Source organism: Sinocyclocheilus rhinocerous, unplaced genomic scaffold, assembly GCF_001515625.1.
Source record: "Sinocyclocheilus rhinocerous isolate Xijiao unplaced genomic scaffold, SAMN03320098_v1.1 scaffold418, whole genome shotgun sequence".
Classification (NCBI taxonomy): Eukaryota; Metazoa; Chordata; class Actinopteri; order Cypriniformes; family Cyprinidae; genus Sinocyclocheilus; species Sinocyclocheilus rhinocerous.
This window is the reverse complement of record NW_015651146.1, coordinates 57,386-68,028: the sequence shown is the minus strand read 5'-3', so window position 1 is coordinate 68,028 and position 10,643 is coordinate 57,386. Positions and strand designations below refer to the sequence as shown.

At 38.1% G+C, this 10,643-nt stretch overlaps 1 protein-coding gene across 1 annotated transcript; it reads right to left on the bottom strand.

Moving 5' to 3' along the window:
* Positions 1-2,119: 2,119 nt before the first annotated feature.
* Positions 2,120-10,103, bottom strand: LOC107712669 (leucine-rich repeat-containing protein 38-like). Its single transcript, XM_016517976.1, has 3 exons — positions 9,860-10,103; positions 8,185-9,624; positions 2,120-3,060 (listed from the first exon to the last, which is right to left on the bottom strand). The coding sequence occupies exons 2-3, from the start codon at positions 8,810-8,812 to the stop codon at positions 2,816-2,818; spliced, it is 873 nt and encodes a 290-aa protein (XP_016373462.1). The 5' UTR covers positions 8,813-9,624; positions 9,860-10,103; the 3' UTR covers positions 2,120-2,815.
* Between the last annotated feature and the right edge of the window lie 540 nt (positions 10,104-10,643).

The following is a 10,643-nucleotide window of genomic DNA, read 5'->3' as shown; positions in this document are numbered from 1 at the left end:
CTCTGACCAGTTTCCTCCTGGCTCTTTCATCCAGTTTGGAGTGACATCCTAATGTCTGTGTTGTACCAAATACCTTCCACTTCTTAATAATAGGCTTCACTGTGCTTCTAGGCATTGATAAAGCCTTTGAATTGTTTTTTTTATATCCGTCACCTGATTTGTGCCTGTCCACAACTTTATCCCGGAGATCTTTTGACAGTGCCTTGCCACCCATAGCTGATTGTTTGCTTCAGTTGCACTACCAAGGACTGAAATGCTCCAGGAAAGCTCTTTTCATGCTGAGCTGATCAAAATGACCACAGCTGATCACAGTTGAAAGTTAAATGGCTTTGTGTGTCATTGAGAAGGTGATTAGCTACAACTTTACAAGTCATTTTTAGAAGGGGGGTGATCCTTTTTCCAACTCCGTGATCCTTTTTTTTTTCTGACATGTTGGTGTTATTTCTTTCACTTGGATGTTACAAGTTCCACTGAGTAAATGCAGCTGGATAAAACGAAAACTGTGTTCGTCTTCATATTAGGCTGCAAAGCAACAAAATGTGATTATTTTAAAGCGGGTGATTCTTTTTTTTATACCCCCTGTATCTTCCTTGTTAACCACTATTGAAAGGCTTTTCATACTGTAATCACACTAACCACTGTAAACTAACCAGCATCGGTGTCAGAAACAGTGAAGAGGATCAGGATGCAGGGTCATGCTGCTCTTGTTTTCAGGGATCTTGGTTTCATTCTCAGGTCATAGTCCACCACTGGATAATGAGTGGACAGTTGAAGGATCAGTTTCATTTGCCCTGAATGTAAAACAATCTTGGCCCCTGTCCAAGTAAACAGGCCTTGACACATAACTTCCTACCAGACACATGCCTTCATGTTCAACTCACATGCTGTTGTAAACTTTGACCCTCACCATTTACTTACCTTTAAAACTGAAGTTTTAGCGTTTCACAACGTTACAATGTTTTTCAAACTCAGTAGTTATGATGCTGTGCATTAATATTTAATGTTCTTAATTATTTTCTAGCTAATGGCCATCCAAATCATACTAAGGAAAGGAGTAAACAGTAAGGAAAGAAGCAAGAATGTTAGTTTCACAACATTTGAACATGCTATAAATCAAGTCAATTTTAAGGAGAGGAAAGTTGGTTAAAAGTCACTGAGAAATGGCAAGGGACAGGAGGAGACTTGATTAGTCAAATATTCCAAAGCCATCCTCAGCAGCGGTGTCTGAATTCAACACAACTGGCCCACAGACACGTAACCATAGCAACAAGAAGATCTGAGTGTTGAAGAATCGTAGCCTCATTTTGCCAAAGTCTTTCCTCTGTCTCATTCAACTTTTCGCCTAGAAAATGAGCAGGCAAAATGAGCATAAATAAGCATTGTGTGCTTTCCGTCCTCTCTCATCTCTATCTGAGGGGATGTTTGAGGAATCTTTACTTCTGTGTCGCTTGTTTTCATCTGTCGTCTGTTAAATTCATGACCCTGAGTAAAACACCACTGTTGCTAAGTCATGGATATCTCCCAACCACAGCATATATAAGAAGCTTTCATAAAGACAAAAACCTCCTCCAGCAGCAACCTAAAAAACTCAATTCTATGTGCAGTGGAAGCAAAATGAGATTATATAAAGGCACTACATTTGCTCTATTGTTTCTTTTGCACTTTGAGAGCTTCCAGGGCTTTCCGGGTCAAAGTAAAAGAAGGAATGATACAGCATGTCATTGGCTGCACCTGCAGAAAGCATGACCGCTTCATCTAATTACAATATGGTCTAAGACAGTGCAACCAGTTTTCTTGTTCAGAGACAAATGTAATAATTATTTGAGCACTAAAAAGTGCAGTTAAATAATAATATAATATAATATAATTTATAAAAATGTTTTTAAAGAGTGCTACCCACTTGCGATCAGGTACAATATGTATGTGGAAAAAAAAAAGATTAAGACATATTAATTGATCTTTTTAAACACTTTGGCGTCAATGTTTATTTAGTCATAACACGTAGTAAAAAAGGAAAGAATGTTACGAGACAAAATTAATATAAAATGGACAAAGTTCCCTTTTAATTTAGCCTTTAAAATACTTTGAGTACTTGATATACAGTATATAATTTTGACCCATCTGTAACTACAACAAGCATATTCAGAGTATGCATGACATTTATGAAGTCGTCAATAACCAAACATGTCTTGTGTTATTTGTAATAAAACCGAATTGATTGGTGTTTTGAACCCTTTACATGAAAAACATGTATGTCACAATATATGCTCATTTATTCTTTGGTGATAAGTGGCATTATGATTTATGAAAAGTGGCTTACAGTCTGGCTCACTGGGATTGTGTGCAATGTCATCTGTACTTTAAAGTGCAAGTAGCTAAACCTTACTAAAACTGAGCAAGATTCATGTACACAATACCAAAAATAACTCATGTAGAAAATACTAACTAACTCACATTTCCATAAAAAGACCATTGTTGCTATTTGATGTCAAAATATAATGCTGATCAATTTTGAATACAGGGGCATTAAACAGTGGATTCATAAACTGCGTTTTCAGGAACAGTTTTAGTCTTAAGGCTCAATTCAATCATTGGTGTTCAAGTATAAAAACATGATGCTCCATTCAAGAATCACAGATGAAGGTTGTGAGATGTGAGACGGCTCTAGCAGCCTCACCTTAGTCACACAGGGGCCTAATTCAGGGTTCTTTTGTCATGGAAATAAGGTTTTTCACCTCTTTATCCAATCCCTTGGCTTCCACTGTGTGGTGCATTATGGGAAATTTGTAATCTCCATTCTGTCCAATTAGTCCCCTCAGTCCTCTGCCTCCTCTTCATCTGTCCTTTTGGATTTGAGCCGCTGGAAACAGTGGATAGTGGAGGCCAGAAAGAAACTGGCAATAATGGCTGCCACTGAAATACAAATTCCAGAGAAAATGACTATGAGATAATCAGAGAGAGTCAGCAATCCCAGACACTCACGGAAACTGTCCTCAGAAAGCACACTGAGGGACACTTGCCGCCCGTCCCCTGGAAGAGAGCACTCCATACCCTCTAACCCTGGAATAGAGAAAGACAAAGAGGGGAACAATTATTATTGAACATATATACAATCTCAGAAAAGACCATGTGGTGTATCAAGTTCAGATATTTTTTTCACAACTTCACTTGTGTTTTTTGAACTAGAAAGTACGTTTAAAGAATTACTTAGAATTAAGAAAGTGTAATTGTGATTTCTCATTATATGACCTCTTTAATTGAAATGCCTTGATAAAAAGGGCACAGTGAATCTTTTGGTGAAGAAGAGTCCATGGAACATTCAGTTTAGTCTCTCATGACCAGTATTCAGTTACCTGACTTGTATGAGTTTCCGAACCAGCTCACATGTCAGGTCATTATTGTCACCAGCATCCTCAGCTGCACAATATCATGAACAAACATTATCTGAGTTTGAACAAAGCACAGTCAAAGCTTGCGGTCAGCAAGATAAAAAAAAAAAAAACTTTTATTCAGCAATGACAGTAAAGACATTTATAATTGTACAAAATATTTCTATTTTAAATGAATGCTGTTCTTATGAACTTTTTTTATCAAAGAATCCTGAAAAAAAAGTTCCATGGTTTCCACAAAAAATGGCTACTGATAATTCAAAGGAATGAATTACATTTTAAAATATATTCAAATAGAACCGTTTTTTAAAACTGTAATGCTATTACTATTTTTGCTATATTTTTGATCAAAGAAGTACATACTTGGTGAGCAAAAAAAAAAGAAGAAAATGTTATTGCATATTGCTAATTAAAAGGTAAGTTCATCTGATTTTCCCCTTCATTTCACTGTCTGTTTCGGTTTATATTTCCCATTTAATTTATTTTTGTTCAGCTCTTTAAAGGCCATTTGATGGTCACATATCCAGACAGCGTATCGCTTCAAAGTATAATAAATGAGCAAGTGGACTTCATTAACACACACACAAAACCCAAGGCTATACACACTCCAATTGAACATGTGCACTAGCACTCAATGCCATTACATTCAAGTGCCTTTCTGATGGGTGAGCTACACCTAGAATGAGCTTGCTTTCCAAATTCATGCTTGATTTGCTTTGAAAACAAAGTGCTTATGAGATTTGACACATAATGTTTAAGATCAGGTTTAAAAAAGACATGAATGAAAACCCACACACACACACACACACACACATATATATATATATATATATAAATGATTACTAAATAAAATGTTACAGAAATAAAGATTTTATAATCAGTATGCAGCATAGTGGTATTATTACTTGGAAATTTTGTATCTAGCAGTAACACCGAGCTCTGACTTATGTAAAACTCCTGTTACATAACGGCAAGATAAGATGTGAGATGGGATGCTTTCCAATCTTGTTTTTCTTTTTTTCCTCTCTTTATGGGAAATGTTTGTGAAATTTTCCTCGTTGGTGTGTATTTTGATTTTCACAGAGGGAGGTTTAATCTCCTTTCAGCCGTGTGATCAGCGGACACCAGATGACAGATTTGAAGTGGAACATCGCTTACATAATACAGCCACGCTGACAGACACAACAGAGCGGCAGAGCTCCAGAGCCCCATCTCTCCTCTAATTGCATTCACGCTCAAAACCCCTTGTGATTTTGTGTATTTTTGAGTGAAAATAATAAGAAACGGTATTCTCATCAATATATAACCCTCCATGTCATAACACAATGCCACCATGTTTGTTCATGTTATTGGCCAAAGTCAGTTGACATCATCATCAAACGTGTGAGGCAGTAAGTGGGCATGAGTCACTCCATCCAGAAGGGGTTTTCCACATGCAGGGGATTCATTGACCTCAGCCTCCTTTGTTGGGTCTGTCACGTGGCCGTTTGCCCAGCTCTACGAGCTCATCTAATGTTTAATCACGCCAGAGCTTCAGTGTTTTACACTGGAGATCCCCCGGAGCAAAAATCACAAATCACCAACACGGGCGCACATGCTTTTACCCATTTAGAAAATTCTCACAGCAGCCACAAGCTCAGTCAGCCGACTAGTGTTGTCTAGCCTGCTGTCACCACATATGTGTAGCACGAGGAAGACACTGCCATTCTTATGTTTGCATCAGTGAAATGAATCAAAGCTATGCATTTGTAGTGTAATACAGCTGAATATATGAATCCCATTAGGTCTCTCTTTTCAGATTACGCTGATTTCATTCAATACATTTGTTTAATGTGCTCAAAATCCTTGAATAAATCCAAATCCATTTTTTTGCTACAATTACAGAGTGCATGCATTATCTTGTGGTAAATACATGGCTTGTTGGCATAACGGTGATATATTGTGATGTGGTAACCTCTCGGGCTCTGTCTGTTGACCTTTGAGGGTTGTTTAAAGAGTTGTGTGTGCGCCTGTCACATATGTACACCACTTCACATGCTTTGCTTATGTACTCAACACCGTATTTGGTGGAAATCTTGGTTCTTGCCCTTGAAAGACTGAATATCCATTTACTAGGCAACTGAAAGTGTGCCAGAAGTGTGCTATCATCAGTATCAGATTCAATGTTGGGTTGAATAATGGATGTAACGTGTTCATTCATACCCAAGTGCCAGAATTACAACTCTGTAAGGGAGTTTAAACTAGTGGTCCTTGGACTATCTAAATTAAAGACTACATTATGGTGGATTCATACAGTTTTTCATACAATATTTAAAATACTGTGTCAGTTTTGTTTCTTGAGTTACAATTAAAACAATCTAACCACCAGCATTTATAGCATTATGTAGCTATGTAACACCAAGGTCAGTTTAATTGCCAGGGAATGAATGATAAAATACATATCTTGAATACTATGTCAATTTTGGTAACCATGTCTGCCAAATGTAAAAATGTAAATAAATACTAGATAGCTGGAATGTCTAAAACATCTTGACACATTCTAAACAATTTGGACTTCTCAGGTTCTTCTCTGTATTTGTTCATCAACACTGAATGTAATAACATCAAATTTAAATTAACTTAAATGTTGCAAAGAAAATATTACTTTGAGAGAATTGTTTATACATTTTTTGAACACAATGAAACACAGAAACAAGCCCTCAAGAAATATTCATCCATGGCATTTACAGTTTTGCCTAAATGTCATGTCCCCCCTTGGTAAAACCAACATATACTTAGTAAAGACACCGTAATAATACAATACAGCTATAGTATAGCTGCTGGAGAGAAAAGAAGTGTTACTTTGTCCATAATAAGGTGCATATTTTCTTTCATTTTTTTTTTTTTAAACCAAAATATTACATATTATATAATTATCTTCAAGGTTATATAGTAAACTCAATTTATATCTTGTTGTTAATCTGCAAATTACACAGAAGTGATGTTCATAAAAGACTGTGCAAGGTCTACAGGCTGCAAACATTTGTGAATGGGTGAAAGGGTTTTGTTTACAAATACAACTGACCTTCTCTGTCTCTGTTGACAAAGGAACAAACATCCTGTTCATGTTAAATTAATGGGTACAGTTAATATTATTACTCTGGAAAATGGACTCTAATTAAATGATGATGTGATTTAGAAGTTACAAATGCAATACAGTCAGATACGATCTCAGTCTCTTGCTTCAAATCATAAGCTACAAAAATAGTCAAATAAACTTCAAAATCTCTGAGGATTAAGCAAATCTTTCTCTTAATATGGAGTTTAATCCAATCAGGAAGATTCACACCTATGACGATAACTATGATAAGTAATGGTTCTCAAATTTTGTTAAAAATATGTGAATTTAGACTTCAAATCATAGTATTTGGTTAAGTTTCCAACAGTAACAATTTACCATTTAATCTTTAATCAATTTTATATTGTCACTTTGGGTATGAGAGATTTTTTATATATATACACAGTAGTCAACATTTGAAGTGGATCAAAAAAGTTCATTAAAATTGTCCTAATACAAGAACGCATTTTGGTTTTAGGTTTTAGGACAACTTTGATGAAAGGTTTTGATCCACTTCATATGTTGACTACTGCATATATATATATAATATATATACTACATTTTTTATATTGACATGTTCGTAACTTGCGACCTATTATTACATTAGTCTCTAAAAAATGGTTCTCAAATTTTGTTAAAAATATGTGAATTTAGACTTCAAATCATAGTATTTGGTTAAGTTTCCAACAGTAACAATTTACCATTTAATCTTTAATCAATTTTATATTGTCACTTTGGGTATGAGAGATTTTTTATATATATACACAGTAGTCAACATTTGAAGTGGATCAAAAAAGTTCATTAAAATTGTCCTAATACAAGAACGCATTTTGGTTTTAGGTTTTAGGACAACTTTGATGAAAGGTTTTGATCCACTTCAAATGTTGACTACTGCATATATATACATAATATATATACTACATTTTTTATATTGACATGTTCGTAACTTGCGACCTATTATTACATTAGTCTCTAAAACAGACACAGGGAGAGAAAAGTGACTTGTGCTTCTAAGGGATAGAGAGGATCATGCATATATATTTGATATAGCTGTGGAGCTCAACTTGACCTTAACCTTGGACTAGTGGTAAGTGACCTATAATGACCAATGGATACTGTATCCAAGAGGGTACATTTCCCTAAATTTCTTCCTTTAGTTACCACTCAAATTAACGTCAACAAAGAGGACAAGACATGAAACAAAATTAGGAAACATGTTGTGTGGCATATGTTTCATGAATTATGCACAAGCATATTTTGCATATTCTAGTGATCACCTACGGTGTGTTGACCTCTTTGTCTTGGTTCGAAAACATTCTCATGCATTATTTAGCTAAACACAAGATGCAGTGGAGGCATGTAATACTACAAGTGTTATAATTTGAAATGTTACTTTCGATTGAGAGATTCAAGACCTTAATCAATTGAATTACTAGCCCATCATGCTAATGTGATGATTCAAAATAGTTCAGTCTCAGCTGTAAGCAACCAGTGGGTTGTGAAGCATCTCTATCCCAAACAAAATCAGTCCACCCATATGTACGTCCTATTCAGAAAGTAGACCTTAAGCATAAACAGTTCTCACCCTCAGTGTCATTGACCCTTTGGATCTTTCACAGTTAAACCACCAGAGACTATTAGAAAAAATGTATGATATTATTTCATGCAGATCAGGAAAGCAAGATTTAAGCAGCTTACCAGATGGGAGCTTGTGACGATTCTCCAATAGCCACAGAAAGAGTTTGGCAAAGTTGCAATTGCACACCCAGGGGTTCCCTTCCAGGCGTATCACCCGCAAAGAAGGCAACTGGCTCAACACCCCGATGTCCAGGCCAGAGAGGGCATTCCTCTCTAGCTCGAGCTCTCGTAAGGAGGTGAGGCCCGCAAAGGCGTCCTTGCTGACCATATTCAAATAAGGATTGTTCCCGAGTCGTAGCTTGATCAGACTGCGGGACTCCCCGAAAGTTCCCGAGGGGATCTCAGTCAAGTTGTTGCTCCCCAGGTCCAGATAGACCAGTCTGGAGGATGTACTCAGAGTCCCAGGCTCCAGCTTTGTTAGGGAGTTATTCCTCAGATCCAGGTAGACCAAATCACTGTAGAGAACCAGGAAATCAGAAGGGATCCAGGGAATCCAGTTGTTAGACAGAAGTAGTCTCCGTACGTCCAAAGGGATGGAGTCTGGAAGACGGGTGAGCCCTTGACTTGTGCAGTCCACGGTGTGATGGTCTGGACACAAGCAGCTGGATGGGCAGTTGTACCCCCAAGTTAACAAGGTAGAGGATAGCAAGGCAAGGAAAGGCTGAAACCAGCGAACACATGAGAACATTGTCAAGAGGGTGCGAGGTGAAGGGGAGATTGGGGGGATTAAGAGAGGGAGGTTTGGAGAGTAGAGGAGAGGGGATGGGGTAAAGGGACAGGGGGCGAGATACTAGGAAAGGGGACAGGGGTGCATCTGGAGATGACAGGAGTCAGGGTTGTCGTGAAGGCATCTTTCCTTGTCTCCTAGATTGCAATCTACAAAGGCTCGAGCAGTAGCAAGCGGCTACAAAGACACGGAGCTCTGTTTTCCACGAGATCATATAGCAGGCAGAGTGGGTCGTGTGGCAGCCCTCTGGCTCTGAGCATGAAAGGGGAGGAGAGACAGCGATCGAGAGAATGTAGGGAAGAGAGAGAGACCACGCAATGCAAGGGATTAGCAGAGAGGTAAACAGAGACGAGTGAACCAGAGACTGGGAAGCGCTGGAGGCATGGAGAGGGGAGGGGAGCGTGATGACGGAAGGGGAGGTGTAGCCCACTTGGTTTACCCACAGTCGAAAGGGAATTCTGATTCTTTAATTCAAACGTACACTATGTGCTGATCCGTGTCTTGGTCCATATGCTTCTGCTCTTGATTGTGTGCCAGCTGAACCGTAGTGCCCATAGCACATTTGACTCAAGGCTGTGGTTGCAAGTCTTCTTCCATCCTGAATAAATGGCTAATGATATGTTGGCAATGGTTTTCACATTTAATCACATTTGGCTTCTTTTCTGCTGTCCTCCGATTCAGTCGGTGTAGTGCATGATTTTATATTCTGGCTCCATTGCCATGGTGATGGATGTGACGATTAACATGGGGCTGTGTGCATACAGATTACTGCCCTGAAAGTGAGAGATGGTGACTGTGTGTGAACCTCAGTGGAGAAGATCATTGTTGTCTATTGCATGCTACAAATCAGAAATCGCATGCAAAACCTTCCCGACCTTGTCACAGCTGCACAGCTCAATCACACTTGTTTACATCCTAAATGTAATGGCTGTCCTTAAAATCACAACGCTTTCAAAAAGTTCACATTTTATATGAATCGAGAGGAATACAAAAAGATTTTGACAGTACCTCTTCTCCAGTGTGCCCATGAAACCGGTCATTACTCATCGCTTTGCCAGCTGTTGTTTATTTTTGTCGCTCTGTGTTCTGAATTCATGTTTACTCCTGTGCTGCTGTAAATCTCCAGGCAGATAGAACACATTCTGTGACCACAGACAGCTTTCCTCTTACATCACATGCGCTGGAGAATAGCATGGCACAGCCCAATGGAATTACACAATACTCCCATAGGTCATATTGTAACCTTGACCTTTCTGGCAGGCATCACCAAGAAAAAAAAAAATACTTGCCTTTGACCTTTTTCATGTGGCACTTCTTTGAAAAATTTCAACTTGAAATGTTACTTCCTCCGGTGTCCCTGTAAAAGAAACAAATGTCAGGATCATTAGTGCAAAGGAAGGTAGGTACAGGATATCTTCCCAGTAGGGCATTTGGCAGTGTCAGAAAAGCTGTGCAGATTTTCCATTCACGACTAAAGTCTGGCACATGAATAAATGATAAATATCATGAGCAACATACTGTTTGACACAGTTGGGTTATGGATGGGACACAACAGGAAAGGACACAAACAAAAGGTAATGCTACTTACTGTGAAATAAATACTAAATACTTACTTATATAAGAATGTGGCTTGCTTGTAAGACAATAAAATGCTGATAACTTTGTGTGCCCTGCTTTGGCAGGGTTGAGTTGATTATTTTACAGATCCAAACTATTAATCGTCTAGAAGGGTGCATGACAGGGCTTAGTGGAGAAGATCATTCAGCTTGGATTTTCTCACCAGGGTCTTTAA

What these genes read in the sequence shown, in the direction of transcription:
- LOC107712669 (XM_016517976.1), bottom strand. Translation starts at nt 8,812, where the DNA reads ATGTTCTCATGTGTTCGCTGGTTTCAGCCTTTCCTTGCCTTGCTATCC. An exon ending in TCGTCACAAGCTCCCATCTG is followed by an intron (nt 3,061 to 8,184) that starts GTAAGCTGCTTA and finishes TCTCTATTCCAG; the next exon opens with GGTTAGAGGGTATGGAGTGC.